This window comes from Nicotiana sylvestris, chromosome 7 (genome assembly GCF_000393655.2).
Source record: "Nicotiana sylvestris chromosome 7, ASM39365v2, whole genome shotgun sequence".
Lineage (NCBI taxonomy): Eukaryota > Viridiplantae > Streptophyta > Magnoliopsida > Solanales > Solanaceae > Nicotiana > Nicotiana sylvestris.
Window position 1 is genome coordinate 72,794,966 of NC_091063.1, and position 27,924 is coordinate 72,822,889.

Below are 27,924 nucleotides of genomic sequence, written 5' to 3' on the forward strand. Positions count from 1 at the left end.
CAATCAAGAAACTACGTATAAGGTATGAGCTACCACGCTACTATGAAAGACTATACAACAAAAACTAGCCGACAAGGCATACCAAACTATACATGAGCCGACACCTGTCTATGAGCCTCTAAAAGAACATAAGTGTTGCAACATAGCCGGAACAGGGCCCCGACATACCCATAATGTCTATAACAAAAATTGCATACCAAGACCAAGGCAAGTCCGGAGAAGGGATCTCGCCAATCACCGCTGAACTGGACAGTCTACTGTGGTGGGGGAGCTGCACCTGCCTGTCTATCAGGACCTGCAGCACGACATGCAGCGTCCACAAATAAAAGGACGTCAGTACGAATAAAGTACTGAGTATGTAAGGCAAGGAACCATAAATACGATCAGTAATGTAAGCAAGGATAGAGAATATACAACCTGTAACATCTTAGTACCTCTGAGGGCTACTTACATGAAATGCATGATACATATGTATAAATACATAAACCTTTAAAGCATTCGCCTCTGTGGGCATCATCATCATCATATCGTACCCGGCCATAATAGGCTCGGTAGAATCGTACCCGGCCACGTGGAGCTCGGTAAAACCCAACTGATCAGTGGTTGCACAATAGGTGCCGTACCCGGCCAACTATAGCGTGGCTCGGTAGAGTAAAATAGATACATATATATAATGCATGCTCGACTCATGGAATCACATTCTAAACCTTTCGGAGTGACGTAAGGTCGGTATCCTCTGTACACGTTATTAGGACTAACTCTTCACTATGAACCTTATAAGAATCAGGAAGTACCAATAACATTGATAACATAAGAATAAGAGAAGCAACATTAACATCAATCGTTCCATAAGAGGGAAAACAATGTAAGTACTGCTAGCTTCTAAGAGTAGAGTATCTTTGGAAGCTCGTTCATTACATTATGTACAATCAGAGTCGTGCAAAAGAAGGAAAGGGATAGCCTCACATACCTTGTATATACTGCCCCAATCTCAAGCTATGCAATTGTCAAAACTCCTTAGTCTACAATAAGAGAAACGATACTATCATTATCATTTAAGCGTCATAACTATTATGTATCGACCACAACCTATTTTACGATGAAACGGACAGCACCTCCCCTATATATATGACTTCACACCATTCAAAACAATCACCAAACAGCCCAAACAACATCAATAATAAACATATTGAGCCTCCCAAAATAGTCCACACACAGCCTAATCACTCCATACATATGACGACCACCGTAGTCGTGTCAAACAACCTGGAAATGTTACGAATAACTATCAGCCCATAACCCTACATATATATGGTTTTTCTCCACACCCTTCCTCCTCCAAAACTCCACAAGATAGTAGTAAAATACGCAGCCCAACAACAACACAAAACAGTCCACAAAACAATAACATTACTACCAAGCCTTTCGATATATATCTCACAAGTTCTAGCTTCAATGGCTTAGCCGCAACTTGGATAATCTTAAATACATATAGAGTAAGAGGTTACTTACCTTTATACAGAAATAACAACTCCAATTTGACCTTAAATTTCCATGAAATATCCCTCCAATGCTGCCACAACAACAAAAAAGCGAAACTAGCGATCAATTAGTGTTTTTCGGCACTAGAATCACTTTAGAAGGCTTGAAATCACCTAGGATTGATATTAAGAACATGAGGGAGTATTTACAGAACATAAACCCTTTAAAACAACCTCCCACACGAGCTGAAACGACACAAAAATGAGCAACAACAAGAAGAACAAGAGACTTACTAGCGCCACGGAATTCCCGACACTTGATTTGTGTTGTTTGCCCTTTTTTTGGGTCTTGAATCTTGAGAGAACCTTGAGAGGATGTTCCTAGGGTTCTAAGGTCTGAAAATAGTGAAAATAAATGACTTAAAATGGGTTGGAGGCATCCTATATAGGTCCAAATATCTTAAACCGACTTAGTGGGCCCCATAGAGAGGTGCTTGGCGTAGTCTTGCGAAAACACGAATATCTCTCTACTACGAGATCGTATCGATGAACAGTTTAATGCGTTGGAAACTAGACTCATAGATATTTAATTTGGTTGGTAGATCACCCCGTAATTCCTTGTAAATTATGAGAAAAGATTAGAAACATTTGACCTAATGTTTAAGTAAAATTATGAACCTAAGTTGCGACAACTTTTGTCGACTTTTGTTTCATAACTCGTTTGACTTCAAGACTTATGATACAGATATTATATGATTAAAATACCTTCATAAATGACCTCTTGAGTGTATTAAGCACCGCTAGATTACCTGAAAATTCGAGTTACAACATCCTTGATTCGTTTAACTTCTAATACTGGTTAATCACCCTTATACACTCTTGTATCACTTAAGACCAATAGGATTGACTTCTTATCATCTCAAAGATAATTCCTTCTTGGATTTATGTTAACTAATATATGGCATGAACTAACACATGTGGATATGGGTTGTAACACTCTGTTTCTTTCGAATTGTTCCCTACTAAGTGCCTTGGTAAAAATGTCTGCAACTTGATCTTCAGTGCTGCAGAACTTCATGCATATCAACCCTTTCTCCACATTATCTCTCAGAAAATGATGCCTCACATCAATATGTTTGGTCCTTTTATGTTGGACTGTATTCTTTGCCATGTTAAGTGCACTGGTGTTGTCACATAGGAGAGGCATACTCTCAATGAGAACTCCAAAATCCTCCAATTGCTGCTTGATCCACAGAAGCTGAGCACAGCATGATGCTGCAGCCACATATTCAGCTTCAGTTGTTGAAAGAGCCACTGAATTTTTCTTCCTTGTACCCCAAGAGATAAGACATGATCCTAAGAAGTGAGCCATCCCAGAAGTACTTTTTCTGTCCACAAGATAACCTGCATAGTCTACATCAGCATACCCAATTAGATTAAAATTGTCACCTGATGGATAATATAGCACCAGGTCCTACGTGCCTTTGAGATATCTCAGTATTCTTTTAGCAGCCTTCAAGTGAGATTACTTGGGGTTGGATTGAAACTTCGCACACAACCCCACACTGAAAATAGTATCAGGTCGACTAGTAGTGACATAGAGAAGAAACCCAATGGTGCCTCTATACATTGTTTGATTCATATGAGATCATGTTTCATCCATGTCCAGTCGAGTGGCAGATGCAATGGGAGTGTCCATCACCTTTTGATGCTTCCATGTCAAACCTCTTCAAGAGTTCCCGGATATGTTTTTGCTAACAGATGGAAGTACCTTTTTGGGACTGTTTTACTTGAAGACCCAAGAAGAAATTTAATTCCCCCATCATGATCATTTCAAATTCACTCCCCATAAGTTTTGCGAATTCTTCACATAGATAGTTAGCTGTTGCTCCAAAGATGATATCATCAATATAGAACTGAACAATAAGCAGGTTCCTTCCTTGTTTCTTTAAGAAAAGAGTGTTGTCAATCTTCCCTCTCTTAAATCCATTTTCTAAGAGAAATTTTGACAATCTTTCATACCACGCTCGAGGAGCCTGCTTTAGCCCATACAGAGCTTTGTCCAATTTGAACACATACTCAGGGTGCTCATGACTTTCAAACCCAGGAGGTTGCTTCACATAGACTTTTTCCTTAAGTAGTCCATTCAAGAATGCACTTTTAACATCCATTTAGACTAGAGTGAATTCCATATGAGAAGCAAAGGCAATCAGAATTTTGATGGCTTCCATGCGAGCCATTGGAGCAAAAGTTTCATCATAGTAAATCCTCTCCTCTTGATTGTAACCTTGAACCACTAGCCTGGCATTGTTCCTTGTGGTAATTCCATGCTCATCGAGCTTGTTTCTGAATACCCACCTGGTTCCTATAATGGTTCTATCTAGGGTTCTGGGTACCAGCTGCCACACACCATTTCTCTCAAATTGATGCAGCTCATCTTGCATGGCTGTAATCCAATCTGCATCTTTTAGGGCTTCCTTGATGTTTTTGGGTTCTATCTAGGAGAGAAAAGCTGAGAAGACAAGTGAATTTCTAGCTCTTGACCTGGTTTGGACTCCGGATTCTAGAGGAATGATTATGTTGTCTATGGGGTGAGAACTTTGATGTCTCCAGTTAGATGATTGGGGTTCATTCTGAGAAGAAGAAGGTATGTTTGGCTGATTTTCCTCTATCCTTCTCTCAAATGCAAGTGGAGTTCCCTGAACTGCATCAACCACTCTTTCTTCAACTTTAGTGGTTGTAATTGAAGTGCTTGGTTCTGTAGATGATGAGGCAGTGTTGTCTTCATTTGCCTCCTTCATTTCACTCATCATATCTGCCTTTCCGTTTGTCATGTTAATGACTTCGGCAGGAACAAGTAAGGGTTCTACATCTTGATCTTCCTCAACGTTCTTCTAAAATGATGGGTGAGATTCATCAAAGATAACATGGAAGCTTTATTCAACACATTGATTCCGCTTGTTATATATCTTGTAAGCCTTGCTTTGAGAAGAGTAGCCAAGAAATATCCCCTCGTCATTTTTGGCATCGAACTTACCAAGCTGATCTTTTCCATTGTTGAGAACATAACATTTGCATCCAAACGTTCTTAGATAGGTCAGCTTGGGTTTTTTTCCATTTAGCAGTTCATATGGTGTCTTGTTCAGAATTAATCTGATCATGCACCTATTCACTAAGTAGCAGGTAGTGTTAACAGCTTCAGCCCAGAAGTTCTTTGCAAGTCCACTGTCAATCAGCATTTTTCTTGCCATTTCTTCCAGAGTTCTGTTCTTTATTTCTACTACACTATTTTGCTGAGGAGTTCTGGGAGCTGAGAAGTTGTGAGAGATACCATTTTCGTTGCAGAAATCATAAAATTTGACATTGTCAAATTCTGTCCCATGATCTAATCTAATGCATACAACTCTAAACTTCATCTTCACCTGAATTTTCTTCACAAAGGCCACAAATACTTCAGCCATTTTATCTCTTTCCTCCTCTGCTTTGCACACTCATAGGTCCACACAAATCCATATGCAAGAGCTCAAGTGGTTTTGAGGTGCTCACATCTTGTTTTGACTTAAAAGGAGGACTTTACATGTTTTCCTCTAGCATAGGCATCGTAGACTTTTTGAGTTTTGAATTGTGACATAGGCAAACCATGGACCAGGTCCTTCTGAATTAGTTTCTTCAGAAGAGAGAACCTTGCATGACCCAGTCTTCTGTGCCATAGTTTAGAATCATCGTCAACCGGCTTCAGACAACTCAGATCACCACTCTGTAAAGATTCAATATCAGCAACATAGATTTTCTTGTATCTTTTGGCCACCAGGACTATTTCACCAATCACAAGGTCAGTGACTGTACATATTTTGGACAAGAACGCCACCTTGTTTCCCTTATCGCAAATTTGAGAGACACTCATGAGACTATACTTAAGTCCATTGACATAGCACAGATTTACAATAAAGTGAGTGAGTGACTTCCTAACTTTTCCAACTCCAAGAATGTACCCCTTTTTGCCATTGCCAAAGGATACACTCCCTCCCTATAGGGCTTTTAGTGAAAGAAAGTTTATGGTGTTCACAGTCATGTGTTTCGAACATCCACTATCCATGAATCATTGTTGATCACTTCCCTTCATTGTCCTCTGCACAAGAATTTTAGGAGTTATTTTTAGGAACCCAAGCAAGTTTGGGTCCCTTGTAGTAACCAAGAGGATGAATAAGAGCTCTTTTAGTCCATGCAGGTAATGTACATTTCTATGAGTGGAACCTGCTCCCTCTTTTGTGATCACAGTTCCAGCAACCACTTTATCTTTTGGCACTGATTAATTTTTGGCCTGGACACCATCCTTGGAGTGCCCAATGTTCCCACATTAGGTCCGAGGCAAGTTATCAGATGCAATGGCGCTCTTACTGTGAGGGTTGTAAGGATTCCTTTTCCTTGAAAACCCTGCTCCCTGCCCTTTTTCACTATTATTAGTGAATAAGGCAGTGGTAGCCTCTACGGACCAGGTCCACTTTAGAGACTTTTCAAGGTCATTCATTACTTTTTCTAGATTGGCTTGGAGGAGCTCATTTTTCTCAATTTCAGCGCTCATCCTACATCTCAAGGCCTTCACCTCATCTTCATGCCTAACATACTCCTCACTAACTATCTCCTTTCCTCTTTCAGGGTTTTCATGTTTTGACTTAGTCAAAGGCTCTACTATTTGTTCCCTTTGGTCAGCAGCTTCTGCCAATAGATTACTCTTTTCTTTTCTAAGAGTTTCAATGGCATTCTTTTGATCAGTAATTATAGCCACTAAGTCTTTCCTAGTATATTCAGATTGTTTTAGTTCTAAGAACAAGGAATCCCTATTCTCCGCAAGACTACAAAATGTAATTATTAAAACATCAGCTAAACACATGAGTTTTTTTGGATAGTAGGATTTCAGATTTTTCTAAACATCCCTGAAGTTTACCTCTTCATTGCCATTGTCTTCATCATTGTTTTATTGCCCCATCAAGACAAGCGTTGAGTCATATCTAGTCTCCTTACCTTCAACTGCCATCGTAGAACTATCGTCAGTATTAGATTTATTTTGTTTTACTTGTGTAGTTCCATCATAAGCTATTTCCAAAGCCTCCTATATTTTCTTGGCAGTGCCACATATAGAGATTCTATCATACTCATTAGGTTCCAAACCATATACCAGAATTTTCATGGCACGGGCATTCTTCTTCAATGCTTTCCTGTCTATTTCAGTGTATTCTCCACTGGTCTTGATTGGAACAAAAGGACCATCGCAGATAATATCCCAAAGCTCGTAATCCTCAGCCTTGATAAAATCATGCATTCTAGCTTTCCACCACCAATAGCATTTTCCATCAAACTTGGGTGGCTGGTATATGGATTGACCTTCTTCAAAATTTAGTGGAGCCGTCATGAGGATCCTTCCTAGGTGTTAACTTGATAGGAGGAACCCGCTTTGATACCAATTGATAGTTTGTATGGGTCCACCAAGTCTTAGAGTACCTGGTCCTCTATAGGTTTCTGCTGAGAGCACTTAGTAAAGCAATAAGTAAATAAGGCAGAGGATTTTTACGTGGAAAAATCCCACACAAAGGGATCAAAAAATCACGACCTACACCTGTAGGCCTTTAACTTTACTAACTTGTAATCTTACCTATTACAAGCCACTTTACAATACTTCTGATTGCAAAGGATTTGCTCAACTAACTTGTGGTACTTTTACCACAAGCCACTTTGTGACTATCCTAGTTACAAAGGCTTTTTCTAACTTGTGGTGCTATCACCCCAAGCCACTTTGCAACACTACGATTACAAAAACTTTTCTTTATGACTAAATTTAGTCACAACCTAAATTCAACGATTTTGAGGATTTACAAGAGGACTCCTAATCAGTATGCTTCTAAGTAAGCGATTTAGGAGATATAGTAAGTACAACAACAATCAATCTTTTAGGAACTGGTCCGTAGTGGCGTTCAACCTTGTTCTTCAAGCTTGAGAGGATGATGAGTATTCTGTTTTTGCAAAAGCTTGAATGAGAAACAGAAACCTTCCAGTGATGTCTTTGTATGAAGCTTCATCGGGTACATCTTGATCACATCACTTGAGGTGATGTGAGTGCTTTGTTTGGTGAAAGAGTTAGTGGGCTGACAGTGTATTGCAGTGCAGCAGAAACAAAGCTGTCAGTCACTTCAGTTCCAGCTGTGTCCACATGACTTTGTACTGCAACATAGGAACCAAAGGAGCACCAGGTCCTTGATTTGTTCCTAGCTCCTGAATCTGTAGCAGTTTATCCTTAGCTGGAATCCGTTTAAGTTTGCAGCAATCCAAGTAGGTCAGGTTCCCTATCTGGTTCTTATCCGTAAGTTTGTTAAATTATCAAAACACACGGCAAAAGTATTTAAGATCTATCACATGTGTTTTCTTGATATTAATTGATATTTGTGGATCGGGCCGATCGCCTCGGTAGAAATAGATGCATTTATGGTTCGCGCCATTCGACCCTCTGGTAGTGCACGGTTTATTTTCTGTTGGATCAGGCCGTCGACCTCGACATAGTGTGCGCATGATATCTATGTTAAATCTTATCCATGACTTGACCGAATAAATATTTGAAATGTAAATGGCTAATTGTAAAATTGTTAAGAACATGACATATTATCTCTTGCTACAAACTGCTGATTATTTGTGATTTCCATGCTTAGTGTAACACTTTATTGTATTATTTGACCTTAGTAAGTATCAAGTCGACCTCTCGTCTCTACTTTTTTGAGATAAGAGAGGATATTTACGGGGTATATATTGTTTATGTACTCATACTACACTTCTGTACTTAATGTACATGATCTGAGGCAGGTATATTTGGCTATCAGACTGGTGCGCGCCCCTGATTTATAGACCGAGACTTCCAAGGTGAGCTGCTCCCTTCCGGTGCCGTTCAGCAGCTTGATGGGGTCTTTCTTTACTTTTGTTGTCTATTCTATCCCGGACAGGAGGATAGTATTATTCTTTTGTACATTCTACTAGTTGACCACTACTTGTGACACTAGGTCTTGGCACACACATTAGTAGACAGTTCTTTTGGGTTGTACAATTATTATTAAATATTGATTATCATCACCTATTTTAATTTCAAATTAAGAAATGTTGTAACCGATTTGGGTAAGTAAAATTAGAATTTACTAATACTTCCGCATTGGCTTGCCTGACAATGGTGTTGGGCGCCATCACGACCCTTAGTGGATTTTGGGTCGTTAAAACATGGTATCAGAGCACTAGGTTCACGTAGGTCTCACAAGTCATGGGAAAACCTAATAGAGTCTTGCAAATCGGTACAGATACGTCTTTATTTATCTTCGAGAGGCTATAGGGTGTTAGGAAAAACTATTCTTTATTCATTTCCTATCGTGCAGTGGTTGTTATGCTAAATTTCACTCTTCTATTCTCTCATAGATGGTGAGGATACATATGGCTGATGTTCCAGACCTTGGCGTAGCTGCATCCCCCGTTGCTAGAGGCCGAGGCAGAGGCCGAGGGAGGGCACCAGCCCGAGTTAGGGGATGAGGGTGTCCTAGAGTTATCCCAGTAGTACCACCAACAGATCCCGCGGGAGATCCTATTATCGAGGAGTAGGGAGAGGTGCCCGCAGCTGAGCCCATCCCGGCAGACTTTGTGATAGCGCCGGGATTCTAGGAGGTCATGGGCCGTATACTGAAATTCATGAATTCTATGACTCAAGCTGGTTTATTTCTAGTAGATCCAGCTACATGCAGGAGGGGGAGAACATACCCCTACTGCTTAGGCTCTTGGACATGTAGTTGTAGTGTATAAGACTCCGAGTGCACTACCCGCAGATGGGGCTCTTCCAGTTGTTGCAGTGGCACCCTAGACCATCTGGAGATGGTGATTCATAGAAGTTATTGGATAGATGGACTAGGCTTCACCCTCCGGTCTTCGGGGGCGAGCGTCATGAGGATGCCCGGGACTTCATCGATAGGTGCATGGACAAACTGCACAACATGAGGATATTGAAGTCGTATGGAGTTGACTTCACTACTTTTTGGCTTGAGGGCAAGGCCTGTAGATGGTGGCAGTCCTATGTTCTAGGCAGGCTAGCAGGTTCTCCTCCCATCACTTGGGGTCAGTTTGCACAGTTGTTCTTGGATAGGTACATTCCACCCTCTGAGAGGGAAGATCTACGGTATCAATTTGAGCATCTTGAGCAGGGTCAGATGTCTGTGAACGATTATGAGGTGATGTTTTCTGAGTTGTCTCGCCATGCACTCAAGATAATTCCCATAGATGCAGAGAGAGTGTAGAGATTTGTTGCGGGGTTGCACCCCGATATTCGATCTGGCATGGCCCCAGAGGTAGATATAGGTACAAAGTATCAGCTAGTGGTAGATATTGCTCAGAGAATTGAGGGATATCTCCAGAGGGGTAGAGGGCAGATGCATCAGGATAAGAGGGCTAGATTCTCCGGAGAGTTCAGAGGTGCCCTGGATAGGGGTAAAGGTCAATTTCGGAGGGGTCAACCCAGTAGGCCCCCATATTTAGCACCATCACCTGCTCAGGGTGCTTCAGTGTATCCTTATTTCAGTGCCATACCAGAGAGCTCATATCGCCCGCCAGCTATTCAGGGTTCCTCCTGGGGTATTCAGGTCCTCAGGGCTCTTTTGATTTTTATTAGTGCTATGCCGGAGAGTTCATACTGTCCACCGGCTATTCAGGCTTCTTCCAGTGGGTCTACAGGCCATCAGGGTCAGTCATCACGACAGCAGGACACCGCACCACATGGTTGTTTCGAGTGCAGAGATCCTAGCCATATGAGGAGGTACTGCCCCAAGCTTCGGGGTAAGGCAGTACAGCAGGGTCAACAACCTATGATTTCAGCACCGGCTGCCCTACCACCTAGAGGTAGAGGGTAGATGGGTAGGGGCCGTACTAGAGGTGGAGGCCAGGCAGGGAGAGGTCAGCCAGCTACTCAGTCCGGTGGAGGCCAGCCAGCTGGCACTCCAGCCACATTCTATGCCCTTCCAGCTAGGCTAGATGCATTGGCCTCAGATGCCGTCATCACAGGTATTATTTCTGTCGCTGGTAGGGATGCTTCGATATTATTTGATCCAGGGTCTACTTATTCATATGTATCATCTCTGTTTGCTCATTTCTTGGTTATTACTGTTCATGTGTCCACCCTTGTGCGCGATTCTATGGTTGTAGATCAGATCTACCTATCCTATGTGGTCACATTCTATGGTTTTGAGACTAGTGCGGATCTCCTATTGCTTGATATAATCGACTTTGAGATCATCCTGGGCATGGATTGGTTATCCCCATATCATGCCGTCCTAGATTGCCATGCCAAGACAGTTACTTTAGCAATGCCAGGGTTGCCGAGGTTGGAGTGGAAGGGTTCCACAGTTGATACATCTAGTCGGGTTATCTCTTTACTGAAGGCTCGACAAATGGTCGAGAAGGGGTGTTTGGCTTATTTGTCATATGTTTGAGACACCATCGCAGAGTCTCCGACGGTTGATTCAGTTCCAATAGTTTGAGAGTTCGTCGATGTGTTTCCTTCTGATCTTCCTGGCATGCCACCGGATCGTGATATTGATTTCTGCATTGATTTGGCTCTAGGCACCCAGCCTGTATCTATCCCACCGTACCATATAGCTCCGAAGAAGTTGAAGGAGCAGCTTGAGGAGTTGTTAGCAAAGGGGTTTGTTAGACCTAGTGTATCGCCTTGGGGTGCACCAGTGTTATTTGTGAAGAAGAAGGATGGAACAATGCGGATGTGCATTGTTTACCGCTAGTTGAACAAAGTCACCATTAAGAACAAGTATCCGTTACCTCGTATCGATGATTTGTTTGACCAGTTGCAGGGTGCTAGGGTGTTTTCCAAGATTGACTTGAGGTCAGGCTATTATCAGCTGAAGATTCGGGACTCGGATGTTCCGAAGACTGCATTCCGGACTAGATATGGCCACTATGAGTTCCTGGTGATGTCCTTTGGCTTGACTAATGCCCCAACAACATTCATGGACTTGATGAATAGGGTATTCAGGACTTACATTGATTCATTTGTCGTTGTCCTCATTAACGACATCTTGGTATACTCCCGTAGCTTGGGGGAGCACGATCAGCATTTGGGGGTAGTGCTTCAGACCTGGCGAGAGCAGAAGCTATATGCTAAGTTCTCCAAGTGTGAGTTCTGGCTAGAGTAAGTGGCATTCTTAGATCATATTGTGTCAGGAGAGGGTATGAAGGTGGACCCCAAGAAGATTGAGGCAGTTCAGAGTTGGCCACGTCCTACTTCGGTGACTGAGATTAGGATTTTCATGGGGTTAGCAGGTTATTACAGATGATTCGTGCATGGATTTTCATCTATTGCATCACCTCTTGCTATATTTACCTAGAAGGGTGCTCCTTTCCATTGGTTTGATGATTGTGAGTCGAGCTTTCAGAAGCTTAAGACAGCCTTGACTACAACACTAGTTCTTGTGTTGCCTTCCGTTTCAGGGATGTCTACGGTATATTGCGATGCTTCGCACGTTGGATTGGGATGTGTATTGATGAAGGAGGGGCGAGTTATTGCCTATGCTTCACGCCAGTTGAAGGTTCATGAGAAGAATTATCCTGTGCACGATCTAGAGTTGGCCGCGATCGTTCATACTCTTAAGATATGGAGGCATTATCTGTATGGGGTGTCATGTGAGGTTTATACGGATTATCGCAGCTTACAACATTTGTTCAAATAGAGGGATCTTAATTTGAGGCAGCGTGAGTTTCTTGAGTTACTGAAGGATTATGACATCACCATTCTTTATCATCTGGGCAAGGCAAATGTGGTCGCGGATGCCTTAAGCAGAAAGGAAAAGAGTATGGGTAGTTTGGCATTCATTCCAGCAGAGGAGAGACCACTAGCTTTGGACATTCAGTCCTTGGCTAACAGACTTGTGATGTTGGACATTTCGGAGCCCAGCCGAGTCCTTGCGTGTGTTGTTGCTCAGTTTTTATTATTACGGCAGATCAAAGCCAGGTATTTTGATGATCCACATTTGGCGGTTCTTAGAGAGACGGTGCTTCATGGAGGTTTCAAGGAGGTTTCTATGGGCGAGGATGGTGTTTTGTGACTCCAGGGTCGTCTATATGTTCCTAATGTTGATGGCCCGAGGGATAGGATTCTAGAAGAGGCACACAGTTTGCGGTTATTCCATTCATCCAGGAGCTATGCAGATGTATCATGACTTGAGACAACATTATTGGTGGCGGAGGATAAAGAAGGACATAGTGGAGTATGTGGCTAGGTGTTTGAATTGCTAATAGGTCAAGTATGAACACCAGAGGCTGGGTGGCCTACTTCAGCAGATGCCTATACTAGAGTGGAAGTGGGAGAGCATTACCATGGATTTCGTAGTTGGGTTGCCACGAACTTTGCGGAAGTTCGATTCAGTATGGGTCATTGTTGATAGATTGACTAAGTCGGCCTACTTTATTCTAGTAGTGACTACTTATACAGCAGGGAGGTATGCTCAGATCTACATTAGGGAGATATTCCGATTGCACGGTGTGCCTGTTTCCATCATATTAGATAGAGGCCCTCAGTTCACTTCGCATTTCTGGAGAGCTATTCAGGGTGAGTTGGGGACCCATGTGGATCTTAGCATGACATTTCATCCACAGACCGACAGGCAGTCGAAGCGGACAGTTCATATTTTGGAGGACATGCTCAGAGCATGTGTGATTGACTTTGGAGGGCAGTAGGATCAGTTCTTGCCCTTGGCGGAGTTTGCGTACAACAACAACTATCAGTCCAGCATAGAGATGGCTCCATACGAGGATTTGTATGGTCGATGTTGTCGTTCTCCTATCGGGTGGTTTGAGCCTGGTGAGGCTAAGTTATATGGCACAGATTTGGTATAGGATGCCTTGGACAAGGTAAAGTTGATTCAAGAAAGGCTTCACACAGCTCAGTCCAGATAGAAGAGCTACGTGGATCAGAAGGCGTGTGATGTATCATTCATGGTTGGTGAGAAGGTCCTCTTGAAAGTCTTGCCAATGAAGGGAGTTATGAGATTCGGGAAGAAAGGAAAGCCGAGCCCAAGGTTATTGGCCCATTTAAGGTGTTGAGGCGAGTTGGGGAGGTTGCTTACGAGCTTGCTTTACCCCTAGCTTATCAAGAATTCATCCAGTTTTTCATGTATCGATGCTTCGGAAGTATCATGCCGACCTGTCCCATGTGTTAGACTTTAGTACTATTTAGCTGGATGAGAGTTTGGGTTACGAGGAGGATCCAGTTGCCATTATTGATAGACAAGATCGCCAATTGAGGTCCAAGAGGATTTCTGCGGTGAGGGTCTTGTGGAGGGGCCAACCAGTCGAGGAGGAAACCTGGATTCCAAGGAGGACATGTGAAGTAGATATCGACATTTATTCAACATCTCAAGTACTTTTCTATGTCCGTTCGAGGACGAACGTTTGTTTAAGAGGTGGAGAATGTAACGACCCGACTGGTCGTTTTGCCTTTTAGAATCCCATTCCCTTAAATAAAACTTCCTGCGCTTGCATTAACTAATTTACGACTTGCGGGGATGGTGGGTTTGGGGTTTGGAAGAGTTTGGAGTGAAATATGCCCATTTGATTCCTTAGGATTTTCTTAAAAGGCTAAATTTGACTTTGGCCAACATTTTGAGAAAATGGACCCGGATTCGTGATTTGACGGTCCCGGAGGGTCCGTAAGAAAATATAGGACCTGGGCGTATGCCCAGAATTGAGTTCCGAGGTCCCTAGCCCGAGTAAAGAATTTTTATTAGAAATTGTTAATTTGAAGCTTTAAAGATTTAAAGAAACTAATTAATGATTGATTCCATGGGTATCGAGCTTGTATGCTGGTTCTAGAGCCCGGTACAGGTTCGATATATTATTTAAGACTTGCCCGCAAAATTTGGTGTCAATCCGAGTAGTTTAAGGGCGTTTCAGCTCGTTGGAGGAAAAGTAAGAACTTGAAGTTCATAAGTTTGATTCAATTGGTTTTAAGGGGTGATTCTTAGATTTAGCGTTGTTTCGGACGTTCTAAAGGTTCGAGTAGGTCCGTTTCATGATTTCAGAGTTGTCAATGTATTCGGGTGGGGACCAGGAGCCCCGAGCGTCAATCGAACAAGGCTCGAGTGAATTTGGAATTTTTGAGAAGTGCTGAAGCATCTGCTTCTGTCATAACCGCACTTGCGGTTGCGAGACAGCAGAAGCAGACCTTCTATCGCAGATGCGGCCAAGGCAGGCCAGGCCAGGAACCGCAGAAGCGGCTTCAAGACCGCAGAAGCGGTCCCAGCCCGCTTGGCCCATTTTCGCAGATGCGGTCTCTTCCTCGCGGAAGCGGGACCGCAGATGCGGTCCCCTGACCGCAGATGCGGAAATCGCTGAAGTAGTGAGTTTCATTTAATACGGGTTCTAAGTTATTTTTACCACTTTTCACTCGTCCATTGGTGATTTTGGGAGCTTTTGAGAGAAGACTTCCACCTACCATCTTGAGGTAAGTTTATCCCACTAATTCTTAGTTTAATACTTGTGTCTTAGGTAGATTAAACACTAGAATTTAGGTAAAAATAAGGGGTTAGAGCAAAACTTAGGGTTTTAATAAAAGTTAGATTTAACCACGAAATTTATTATGGAATGAATTAGAAATCATATATTATTGATCCTTAGGTTATAGAGAACAACTTTCTTCGAGAAATTTCGGAATCTGGGCACGTGGGCCCGGGGTCGGATTTTAGGAAACTTGTATTAATGGTTGGGAAATGGCTTAAATAGCTATAATTTGATCTTGTGATCTTATATTGACTAGTTCCTACCTCATTTAACTAGTTTTGGATCGTTCGGCTCCGAATTGAGGGCTTGGGATCGTTCGTGGTATTGGAAGTGCACTTTGGAGTGACGTGAGTCTCCTTTCTAACCTTGTAAGAGAGAATTGTCCCCATAGGTACAATAATTGAGTAATTTGCTGCTAAATGCAGGGGCTACGTACGCACTAGGTGACGAGAGTCCGTGTGTAGCTACTAATATGTTAATTGTCTGGGTAGTCTAGGACATGTATCATGTTATATTTGTGAATATCTCTATATTTTCTTGCTAATGTCACCACTTAGGGCATGCTAGAGACTTGGAAAGGAATATAAGCAAATGTATACACTTGTTGGACACTTGTATAAATTTACTTGGAATTAAATGCGCGTTCATGTGTTTTCTCGATATTAATTGATATTTCTGAAAACAAATAATGTAAAAAAGTCGTAAAGTAAATAGTAAGAGTCATAATCATGAACAGTAAAGGTCGTTCATGAATAGTAAGAGTCATGTAAAAAAGTCGTAAAGTAAATAGTAAGAGTCATAATCATGAACAGTAAAGGTCGTTCATGAATAGTAAGAGTCATGTAAAAACTATTTCTAAATCTTCATCCATGTCCATTTCCGTATAACTGTAATCATTGTTGTCTATAACTGATACTATTCTTTCGAATGAATTTTCTATTTTTATTTTATTTTTGGCTGTTATCTTATGTTTTGTTGTTAAGACATATAGATTTTTACATCTAAAAATAGAAAATCCATTCGAAAGAATAGTATCAGTTATAGACAACAATGATTACAGTTATACGGAAATGGACATGGATGAAGATTTAGAAATAGTAAAAGAAAGATTAAGCACATCAAAACGAATAAATAATGAAATGCCAGAAACGTCATCAAGAATAAGTACATCAAGAAGTACATCAAGAAGAATAAATTATACCACTCCACAAAAATTAATAGAACAAAAAATAGAAGAAATAAACCCACACCATTATTATATAACAGGAATAATGGACCAAAGAAAATATTTAATACTAATAAATACAGGACAGGAAGAGAATTATGTTATAAGAGAATTGATACCAGAACAAGAGATAGTAACAATAGAACAGCAAAATTCAGAACTACCAAAAGCGTTAAGAAAAAACGAAGAAACAACTGAAAAAGAATTAATTATTGGAGGAATACCAATATTAATAAATTTTAAAATATATCAAGGCGATAAAAACATTACACTAGGAATAAAATGGTTAGAAAAAGTCAAACCATACAAATTAGAAGATAGGCAATTAACAATAAGTTATGAAAACAAGAAAATAATAATAAAATCATACACGGAACCACAATTAAAATGGGAGATAAATAGGAAAGAACTATTTGGATTATATAAATGTTTGTTAACATTTGAGCCATATATTGTTTATAACAAATTTATAGTAAGAACAGATAATACACAAGTAAAATGGTGGATAACACGGAAAGTACAGGATTCAGTAACTACAAAGGAAATAAGGAGACTTGTATTGAATATACAAAATTTTACATTTACAATTGAAGTAATACGAACTGACAAGAATGTTATTGCAGACTACCTATCAAGACAAAGGTACCCAAACAGATGAAAGCCAAGAATCAAAAGACATATTTACAATCCTTACTACTCTATCTTTACAGATGGATGGTATGGGAAAAAACATATTACCTCTTGCTACAAACTATTGATTTGTGATTTTCATGCTTAGTGTAACACTTTATTTTATTATTTGACCTTAGTAAGTATCAAGTCGACCTCTCATCTCTGCTTCTTGGAGATTAGACGGGATACTTACGGGATACATATTATTTATGTTTTCATACTACACTTTTGTACTTAATTGTATAGGATCTGAGGAAGGTATATCTGGCTATCAGACTGGTGCACGCCCACGATTCATAGACCGAGACTTCCACGGTGAGCTGCTCCCTTCCGGTGCCGTTCAACAACTTGATGGGATCTTTCTTTACTTTTGCTGTCTATTCTATTTCGGACAGTAGGATAGTATTATTCTTTTGTACATTCTACTAGTTGCCCACTACTTGTGACACTAGGTCTTGGCACACACATTAGTAGACAGTTTTTTTGGGTTGTACAATTATTATTAAATATTACTTATCATCACCTGTTTTAATTGCAAATTAAGAAATGTTGTAACTGATTTGGGTAAGTAAAATAAGAATTTACTAATACTTCCGCGTTGGCTTGCCTGACAACGGTGTTGGGCGCCATCACGACCCTTAGTGGATTTTGGGTTGTGACAGAACTTCAAGTTCATATTATCTTATCTCCTCCTCATGTTAGAAAAACTAATTTGCTTCCTCAATTTTGAAAATCCATCTTTGTGCGTTATGGTGTTAATATACGCCGCATAATAATAAGACAAAATTATATAATTCTTGACCCTGAACCATTTGTGAGGGGAGAAAATAAAATACTTTCGTATATAACGTATATCAAACTGATATACAAAACTTTGTACTCATAAGCAATAGTTTAGCTATTAAGTGGAGGCACTCAATAACTATTTTGCTAAATTAACTGGGATATAAACCAACTTATCAAGATAAACTGTCTTGAGTAAAAGATCTAGAAATTATGCTCTAAATCAAATTATTGAGCAAGTTACCTCACAAACATCGGCTAGGTTGCGAGTTATTAATAATCGCACATGTAACCATCTCATAGATGCATCTTATGTGGTATACATGGCGGGTGAATGGGACCATATTCACTTTTGATAGTTCCATCATTCATGGGATTCAATCCCAATTTTAGTTGGTATATTAATTAATAAGAACAAGCAACATAAGAGAATTCGTAAAGAACTTTCTAGTTCTTTAATATTTACCTATGTGAATTCTCTTTTATTTTTGCACATTATTCTCAAAATAATATGGCTAAACCAATTATGTCAATTGGAGAAATTATCAAAATTGATAAACTTAGGGTTTATATAAAGGTGTTAATCGGGCCGGGCTGACCCGTTTTCAACCCGCTTCGGCCCGGGTCAGCCCGGTTCAGCCCGTTACTTTAGCGATTAGGTGCGGGCTGGGACAGGTTGGGCGAGGAACGGGTTTTAGACGAACATATTTTGGATACCGGTACACCGTAACCCCTTAAGCCCGTTAACGGGTTGTTAACGGGCTGCAGCCCGATTCAGCCCGGTTACCGTTACAATTTTTTTTAAAATTATTTGGACTGTTGCTAACAGGAAAATTCAGAAATGACCATTGGGGAACGACCAGATTTTGCACAAATGGCCATTTCAGCCTCCTCCATTAAAAATATAGCCCTCCCACCCCTAATAATTAAAAAAATATAATTTTAACCTTTTAAAACCTATAAATTGCCCCCCTTCTTCTTCATTTTTTCTCACAATTCACTCTCTTACTACTCTAATTCTCTCTCAATTCTCTCTTGATATTATTGTTCTTAAATTCTCAAATCTCAGTTACTTATTATTTCAAGTTTCATCTATTATTTAGTTTAGCCATTATGAAATTATTATTATTATCAAATATCAAGTATTCAAGTGAAGTGTGGTATCAACTATCAAGTTTGGTACTTTTGGTCTATCAATTGAAGTTTAATTTTTGATATCAAAATTAGTGTGGAATTCGAAATCCCGATACACTTGTTCCATCTCTTTTTCTTATTTGGTGTAAACTTATTTTATTATTAGGAGCTGACTGAAACCTAGCACATTTACACACACTGAACATAATATCCGGTCGACTTGCAGTTAGATATAATAATGAGCCAATCATTCCACGATACTTAGTTTCATCAATAAGGATTCCCTGTTCATCTTTGTCTAGACTCGTTGAAGGACTCATTGGTGTGCCAATGGATTTTGCATTACTCATGCCAAATACTTGAATCAGTTCCTTTGTATATTTGGTCTGACATATAAAGGTTCCTTCTTCAGATTGTTGAATTTGAAATCCAAGGAAGAATATTAGCGCTCTCATCATGCTCATTTCAAATTGCATAAGATTTGAAAATTCATTGCACACAAGAGGGTTAGCACTACCAATATAGTGTCTACTTTACCTCTTGTGAAGCCATGATCAATAAGAAAAGAACTAAGTCTATCATACCATGCACGTGGAGCTTGCTTTAGTCCATATAGTGCCTTAGTGAGCTTATATACATGATAGGGAAACTTTGAATCTACAAACCCAGGCGCTTGTTTCACGTATGCTTCTTCCTCCATAAATCCATTCAAAAAGGCACTTTTGACGTCCATCTAAAACAACCTAAATCCCTTAAATGATGCATATTCCAAAAGGATTCGTATAGACTCCAAGCGAGTTACTGGAGCGAAAATTTCGTCATAGTCGACTCCTCCTGTTGTGAATATCCCTAAGCAACTAATCTCGCTTTATTCCTTACGACCTTTCCATCCTCGTTCAATTTATTTCTGAAGACCCACTTTGTTCCGATTACAAAAACATTTTCATGTTTGGGTATTAGTTTCCACATTTGATTTTTACGAAACTGATCTAACTTTTCCTGTATTTCTCGTACCCAACTTTAATCTTTTAGAGCTTCCTCTATCTTCTTTGGTTCAACCTGAGAGATTAATGCTAAATTTGCTTTCTTTTTTAGAGCACCCGTAGTTTTCATTCCTTCATTTGGATCCCCTATGATGATTTTTGAGGATGTTCAGGTTCGCTTCTCTATTCATTGGGATGCACTACATTAGTAGTCGACTCGATCGGATGATCTGGTACATTGCTACTAATTTCATTAGTTAACTCTATTGTAGCATATTTATCAGTTGACTCTAGAGATTTGCTTGTCTCCTAAGTTTCTTGAGCTGGATCTTCATCACCTGCAGTAATTTCTTTCTCGACCAAGGGGTTATTTTCATCGAATATAACATGTACAGATTCTTCCACACTTAATATGTGTTTATTATAGGCTCTAAAATATTTACTATTTAATGAGTAGCCTAGAAAAATACCTTCATCACTTCTTGGATCGAATTTTCCAAGGTTGTCCTTACCGTTATTGTGAATAAAATACCTACTTGCGAAGGGATGAAAGTAACTAATATTAGGACGTTTACCTTTCCATAGTTCATAAGGAGTCTTCTTCAGAATGGGCCTTATGAGACATTGGTTGAGAATGTGACATGTTGTACTTACACCTTCTGCTCAGAAGTGATTTGGTAGTGAATGATGTAGTAACATGGTTCTTGCCATGTCTTGGAGGGTTCTGTTTTTCCTTTCAACAACCCCATTTTTCTGTGGTGATTGTGGTGCAGAGAAATTATGAGCGTATCCTTGATCATTACAGAAGTCTTCAAATGCTCTACTTTCAAATTCTCCTTCATGATCACTCTGAATTGTTGAAATCAGATATCCCTTTTCTCTTTCAACCTTTTTGCAAAAATCTCGAAATTTCTTAATGCTTCATCTTTATGAGATAAGAAAATTACCCAAGTAAAACGTGAATAATCATCAACAATAACAAAAGCATATCTTTTTCCTCCTATACTAGCAGTTCTAGTATGCCCAAATAAGTCCATATGAAGCAATTGCAAAAGTTTAGAAGTAAATACAATATCTTTATTTTTGAAAGAGATTCTAGTTTGCTTACCTATTTGACATGCACCACATATATGAGTTCTAGAAAAATTTAGTTTGGGTAGACCAATAACTAACTCATGTTTGGATAATTTTTCTATCAAATGCATGCTTGTATGACCAAATTTCCTATGCCATAACCATGGATCATCAGACATAGATGTTTAGAAAATATGACCATCTATCTTTTCAAAACCATCAAGGATTGGAGATTCAAGCCTCAACATTTGTCGGGTAGAGGTTGCATCCTACAAAGTTGTAACTAAGAAAGTCGTCACAGACTTTGTCAAGGATCTTATTGTTTGTCGATTCGGAGTTCCTGAGTCCATTGTCACTGATAATGCCACCAATCTCAACAGTGATCTATTGAAAGCCATGTGCAAAACTTTCAAAATCAAGCACAAGAACTCCACAGTATACAAACCTCAGATGAATGGAGTCGTAGAAGCCGCCAACAAAAATATCAAGAAGATACTAAGGAAGATGGTAGAAAACCATAAACAATGGCATGAGAAGCTACTATTTGCTTTGTTGGGATACCGCACAACAGTTCGCACATCAACCAGGGAAACTCCCTACGTGCTGGTTTATGGTATCAAAGCTGTCATCCCATCCAAGGTAGAGATTCCTTCTTTAAGAATCATACAGAAAGTCAAACTCAGCAATGTAGAATGGATACAGAGCCTCTATGAGCAATTGGCCCTTATAGATTGTAAAAGAATGAACGCAGTATGTCACAGTCAGCTTTATCAGAACAGAATGTCTAGAACATTCAACAAAAAGGTCAAACCAAGACAGTTTGCACTAGGACAACTGGTCCTGAAGAAGATTTTCCCACATCAAGATGAAGACAAAGGGAAATTCTCTCCTAACTGGCAAGGTCCCTACATGGTTCATAGGGTGCTAATAGGAGGAGCATTTATACTTGTAGAAATGAACGGAGAAGTCTGGCCAAAACCAATCAATTCAGACACAGTCAAAAGATACTATGTTTAGACTATTTACATTTCTTCACCATGATGTAATTGAACTACGCTTGATCTGATTCCTGTTTAAGAGGGGATATGTATGTAGCCCTGTGGGTTCGGTCATATCATAATAAAATTTCCATTTCCCCTCAGGATCAGAAATTAGGGAAGAATTTTGAGGAGGACCCTCAAAATTTTGGAGCAAGTCCAGCCAATGCCATCACTTGCCAAAAATCGTAGATTGGTTAAGAAACTAGGGCAGAATTTTGAGAAGGATTCTCAAAATTCCGAAGAGGGTTCAACAAGTTCCATCGCTTGCAAATGGATGAAGAATCATCTACCAAACTGGGGAAGAATTTTGAGGAGGACCCTTAAAATTCTAACACAATAAAGCTGCAATGTCTCTGAAATATGTTACCATCACTAGTCCATCTAAAACTACTTGATATTTCACTATGTTTCCTGAAATAATGCTTTTTTTTTTCATAAACAATTGCATTTTTTCAAAAACTCTATTTCCGTAACAGCCAGGTGCTACCCAGGGAAACTCAAACAAGGCATCCAGAACGGAGGAGCAAGGCCAGCAGACAAAGGCCCGAAACAACCTCCCCATACAAAACTTACAATTTTTCTTTGAGCACATGCACATTTGACGTAACCGTAGCACTCACAAATATATACACGGAGCAAAATCACTACTAATCGAGCCATCAGACACCAAATATTTCTCAAGATAAGAAATACTCTACTCTGATTTGATACCTGTTCTTTGCATGGGACTAAGCCATGTCCCGCATCTTGTATGGGACTAAGCCCTGTCCCGAGTCTTGCATGAGACTAAGCCCTTCTTCCATATTTGTATAAGGCTAAGCACTACCTTCTCTTTGTATAAGACTAAGCTCTGTCTCCATCTACATGAGGCTAAGCCCTGCCTCCATATTTGCATAAGGCTAAGGATTGCCTTCTCTTTGCATGAGATTAAGCTCTGTCTCCATCCGCATGAGGCTAAGAACTGACTTCTCTTTGCATGAGACTAAGCTCTCTCTCCATATGCATGAGGCTAAGCCTTGCCTCCATATTTGCATAAGGCTAAGCACTGCCTTCTCCTTGCATGAGACTAATCTCTGTCTCCATCTGCGTGAGGCTAAACCCTGCCTCCGTATTTCCATAAGGCTAAACACTGCCTTCTTTTTGTATGAGGCTAAGCCTTGCCTCCATGTTTTCATAAGGCTAGGCATTGCCTTCCATTTTCATTGGACTAAGCCCTGCCTCCATATTTGCATAAGGCTAAGCATTGCCTTCCATTTGCATGGGACTAAGCCCTATCCCAAGCCTTGCATGAGGCTAAGCCCTGCCTCTATATTTGCATAAGTCTAAGAGCTACCTTCCATCTTCATGAGACTACGCCATGTCCCGCATATTGCATGAGACCAAGCTCTGTCTCTATTCTTCATAAGGCTAAGCACTGCCTTCTCACGGGACTAAGCATTGTCCCTTCTTGCATAAATGTTTCTCTATTCCAGCACTATCTATTGATCCTCTTTCGGGATAAACTCTACCCTTAACCTCACTAGACTAAGCCTTGTCTTGTTAATTTTAGCATCATATTATTACATCTCATGTGCTGAAATATCGCCAACTTGTCCAAAGGCGTCATTGTCTAAAGGCATCATCGTCATAGATGGAAGACACCATGCCATGGCCTGAGGATCTCTCAAATTATCATATCATTATTCAAAGTCGTCATGGTTCAGAGGCACCATTTTCATGGCCCGAGAACATAATTTCATGGCCGGCGAATCTCCTACCTCACAATTCATGGCCCAGAATATAATAGTCTACGGACATCATCCGCACCGTCCAGAGACAATCTTTCATGGTCCAAAGGGAATTTCCATCACATTTAAATTTTCGCAGTAATCAACGTACTTGCATGCATCGTATTTTGAGTTTGCAGGTGATTTCGGAGGTAACTGTTTTTCAAATAGGAGCAACCTTCGCTATGGTTTCTGTTCATACTATTTTCACTACCGATTCTCATCACTTGCCCCTCCTACCTTGTGACATCAAACTATCTACCCTATTACACATCCGATACACTCCAAACCCAAATCATAACTCCATTCGATATTACCCTTCATAAAAGAACCTTTGCCAAAATTGACTACCATTCCTACAACAACTCCATCAGCTTCGTTCACTAGTGGATACAGAATTACACATGGCCTGATTCCTGTAGAACCAGGGTATGTAGGCAGCTCAAAGAATAGAGTCCGACCTTTATCTTTCAAAACATTCCATTCGGTCAAAATTAACCATCATTTCTTTACCCGAAAACTCTTTCATCCTTTCCGGGTAAAGAGGGGTAACTTCTGATACCCAATTTTTCCCTATAATATTTTTAAAGTGCATATATACCTTCAAAACTATGCATTAGCATCAATTGATATTTTTTTCATAATTTCTATCTTTCTAAATTAGTTTATTCTAGTATTTTAATTATATAAATAATTATAAAATTGCATCACAAATGGCTTTCATTGATTTAATTTTGCTACTTATAGCCATATTAAGTTTCAAATATTTCACAAATGGCCAGATTTACACCTTTTGGTTACAATTGCACTTATTTTGCAATTATAGCCCACGTACACATCACTATATGATCTCACCAGGAATTTGTCCATTATATTTTTAAAATATTGAATAATTATTTTCAAGCACTTCTATGCATGAAAATTATTTTTTCTCATTGTTAATTATTTTATAAAATGATTTTTATTCAATTACTTGGGTATTTAACAAATAGCCTTTTAATTTCTCTAATTTTTCGAACCTAAATACCAGCCCATGTCCCTAACCCAATTCACCCCAAGACCAAATTAAATTAAACATGACCCAGGCCCCCCTAATCCTGGCTGTTGATCTTTGAGATCAATGGCCCATATTTGTTCTTACCATTTTTAATTCCAAACGACCCCCTCTAACCTAATTCATTTCCCACCATACTCCGCCCTTCGTTCCCTCGTTTCTCAAACTCTCTCTGAGATCCAGACCTAACCCTAGTTACCGCCACCCAAAACCAGCCCTAATCCCTCCGATCCTCACTCAATCCATGAGTTTTCATAGGTGTTTGAGACCCCTGCCTGTCTCATACATCTCCTGGTTGGTCGTTTGTGTGGTTTACGGGAAAATCTCGAAGATATCTAGTTGAGATCTTGTTCAAGACCCTCTGAGAGTTCATTGATGGTCTGTGAGTGTTTTTCTATCGATGTTTTACAGTTCAAATATCTGATTCAGAGACCAGATTCTCTTTACCCTTTCTCTTTTCTTCAAAAACTAGTTTTCGTCATTGGTTTTTCCTTAAGGTTCCCTTATTTCTTTACTGATTAACCGATTTTATAGTGTTTTGTTATATTAGGGTTTGGTTTTCTTGTTATTTGTTGGTCGAACCTCTGTGTATCCGAAGTATTTTCAAATTCCCATGGCTGTTCTTTAAGGTTCTTTCTAATTCTCTACTACTAACCGATTTTTAGCACTACGCTACTTTAGGTCTTTGATTTCTCTGACTTCTGTTGTTTCAAATTCCTATAAAATCAGCATTCTTTGAAGTTTTTACTCATTATTTCCTAATAAATGACTTGTTAGAATTAGTATGTGCTGAAATTTTATATGTTTCTTTATTTGTGACCTTAATTGATCATACTTGCCTCAATTGGTTATCAATATGGTTTTTGGATTTCTACTGACTCCCTACATGGAATGTTTTTGAGTCCTTACCTTAATTAGACCCCTTGTTGTGACCGTTAGTTAATTGATTGCCCCCAATTAAGGGGTCTATTCCGGATTTCTCTATGGGAATTGATTTTGTGATTGATTAATTGCTCCTAATTGATTGAACTATGATTCTTTACCTTTATTGGTTTTAATCCCTAAAGTGCTATATATACACTCTGATTCTGCTCCTTCAACACACGAACACTGTTCAGAATACACACACATACATTCAAACTCTCTCTTCTTTATTTGCTACTTGTGCTGACTATTGGTCTAGCCAGCTGAAAGCCAAGGCTAGATAGTGGAACTGACTTTCTTTTTTACATTATGCATTCTCTTCTTTAACTGGTATATCTCTAGTTAAGTTTCGAACTCAACCTTATGTGCTCGATGTCTATACATCCATGTTTGTTCTTGTATTACTTACACAACTTGTTTCTCTGTTTGTTGTTATTAAGCATGTCTAAATTATTCCTTATGTATAATCAGCATGTCTGACTCCACTTAGTTCTTTGATACCTGCCTAGCATGTTTACCGAGTCCCTTATCCCCTCCCTTTAATTGGTATGACTATGGTAGTTATTTAGTTTTTTAGTGCATCCAATTGGTCCTGATTGTGTCCTTGGTTGTTCAACACATCTCTGTCTTTAACATGATCCTGCTACATCCATTCTCTATGCCTTAACTGACTAGTACCATGATTAACCTGATTTAGTAGACTCCTAGTAGTTATGTACACTTGTTGTATCAAATGCTTCCCTGTTTATGTGGTTTTAGCCCTATATGTTCACAATCCCCTTCACCCCTGTTTGTAAGTCTACTTTTTGAGTGAACCTAGGTACTCTATGATCAATTGGGTTGTTTGTTGAGTATTCTTTCTTCAAAATGATTTCAAAACTATTACTTACTCCTGGTATTCTTCTCAAAGAAACTGGTCACTCCCAGTACCTTTAAAACTGTTTCTGAATCTTTTCACCTCTACTCTATTTTACTAAGTCTTTCAACACTATGTCAAGCACTCTCACCCTACTCCTAGATTGTTAATTTCTGCCCCAATGATATGTGAACTGCTTAGGGATCCTTGGAGATCTCTCTGAACTCTGGCATACCAGGGCTGACCCTTCCACACTGCACATAACTAATCCCTATTTAAGAAATGGTCTTGTTGTGAGCAATGCCCGGGATTCTTGAGGTCCTTAGAGAACTCTGACCCACCAAGGCACACATTATTGGCTATGAGTTGGCTTTTGAGATTCTGTTGAAGGCCCGACATTCTGATAATTAGGGATTATAATGCATTTTACACTCCTTCTTACTTGAGTTTTGATTAAAAATGTGTACAAAATGGTTCCAAAGGCTTACATGTTGTACTTGTTTGCAGGGTTTGGTCAACAAGGTGACAATTCGTCAAAACCAGCTCAAAAAGGAGTGAAACATGCACAAGTACTAAGAACAAGTCCAAGCATAGCGCAACTAGTCCACTGCGGCTGCACTCCATCTGGTGCGATCCGCAATGAGGAGGTTCAGAGAGGTGCCTATTTCAGGAAATCAAGCATTGTGGCCACAAAGAATTTCATGCAGACCGCAATGGACTCACCGCGGCCGCACTCGATATTGTGCGGTCCGCAAAGAGGGAGTTCAGAGAGTTGAAGATTTGGAGCTTAATGCCAATGCAGTCCGCGGTCCTTTTTGTGCGGACCGCAATAGAAGCCACCGCGGCCGCGATGCATTTTGTGTGGCCCGCGGTGGCCAAGATCAGAGAGCAAATATTAAAATCAAGAAGCCTCATTACGTCCGCACTCAATTTTGAGCGGACCGCACTGCAGGGGTATTTTTCTCCAGAAAATTCAGGCTAGTACAAATAGTTTTTTCCCATTTTAGGTCATCAGTTGTAGTTTAACGCTCAGCTGCGCTCATGAAGAGTGTTCCTTACCTATTTTGAGAAATTTTATAGTAGTTTTATCATTGAATCTTTAAGTTGTAGCTTGTAATTAAATATATGAGTTTTTCTTCATCTATTTCTTTGTTTTATTCTCTTATCATGAGTAGCTAGACCCATTAGCTAGGGTTGTGGCTCAACCCTAGTGTGGGTATTTGATGGGTCTTGTGTTTTAAGGCTTGAAGGTCTATGGGTGTTGATATTTGAACTAATTGATGGTTTTAATGTTGAATTAGTGGTTGCAAACACTAATTTGTGCCTATTTAACTTGGGTTCTTCTTGAGAAAGA

The 27,924-nt window shown here is 39.9% G+C and overlaps 1 protein-coding gene across 1 annotated transcript; it reads right to left on the reverse strand.

The window, feature by feature from the left end:
• Nucleotides 1–5,040: 5,040 nt before the first annotated feature.
• On the reverse strand, nucleotides 5,041–6,440 carry LOC138873306 (uncharacterized). Its single transcript, XM_070151758.1, has 3 exons — nucleotides 6,427–6,440; nucleotides 6,013–6,334; nucleotides 5,041–5,508 (listed from the first exon to the last, which is right to left on the reverse strand). Exons 1-3 carry the CDS (start codon nucleotides 6,438–6,440, stop codon nucleotides 5,041–5,043), a joined length of 804 nt encoding a protein of 267 aa, XP_070007859.1.
• Nucleotides 6,441–27,924: the final 21,484 nt, after the last annotated feature.

Coding starts and splice junctions, on each gene's coding strand:
- LOC138873306 (XM_070151758.1), bottom strand. Junction 5,509..6,012: donor TCCAAGCCAATCTAGAAAAA/GTAATGAATGAC, acceptor AAAGCCCTATAG/GGAGGGAGTGTATCCTTTGG.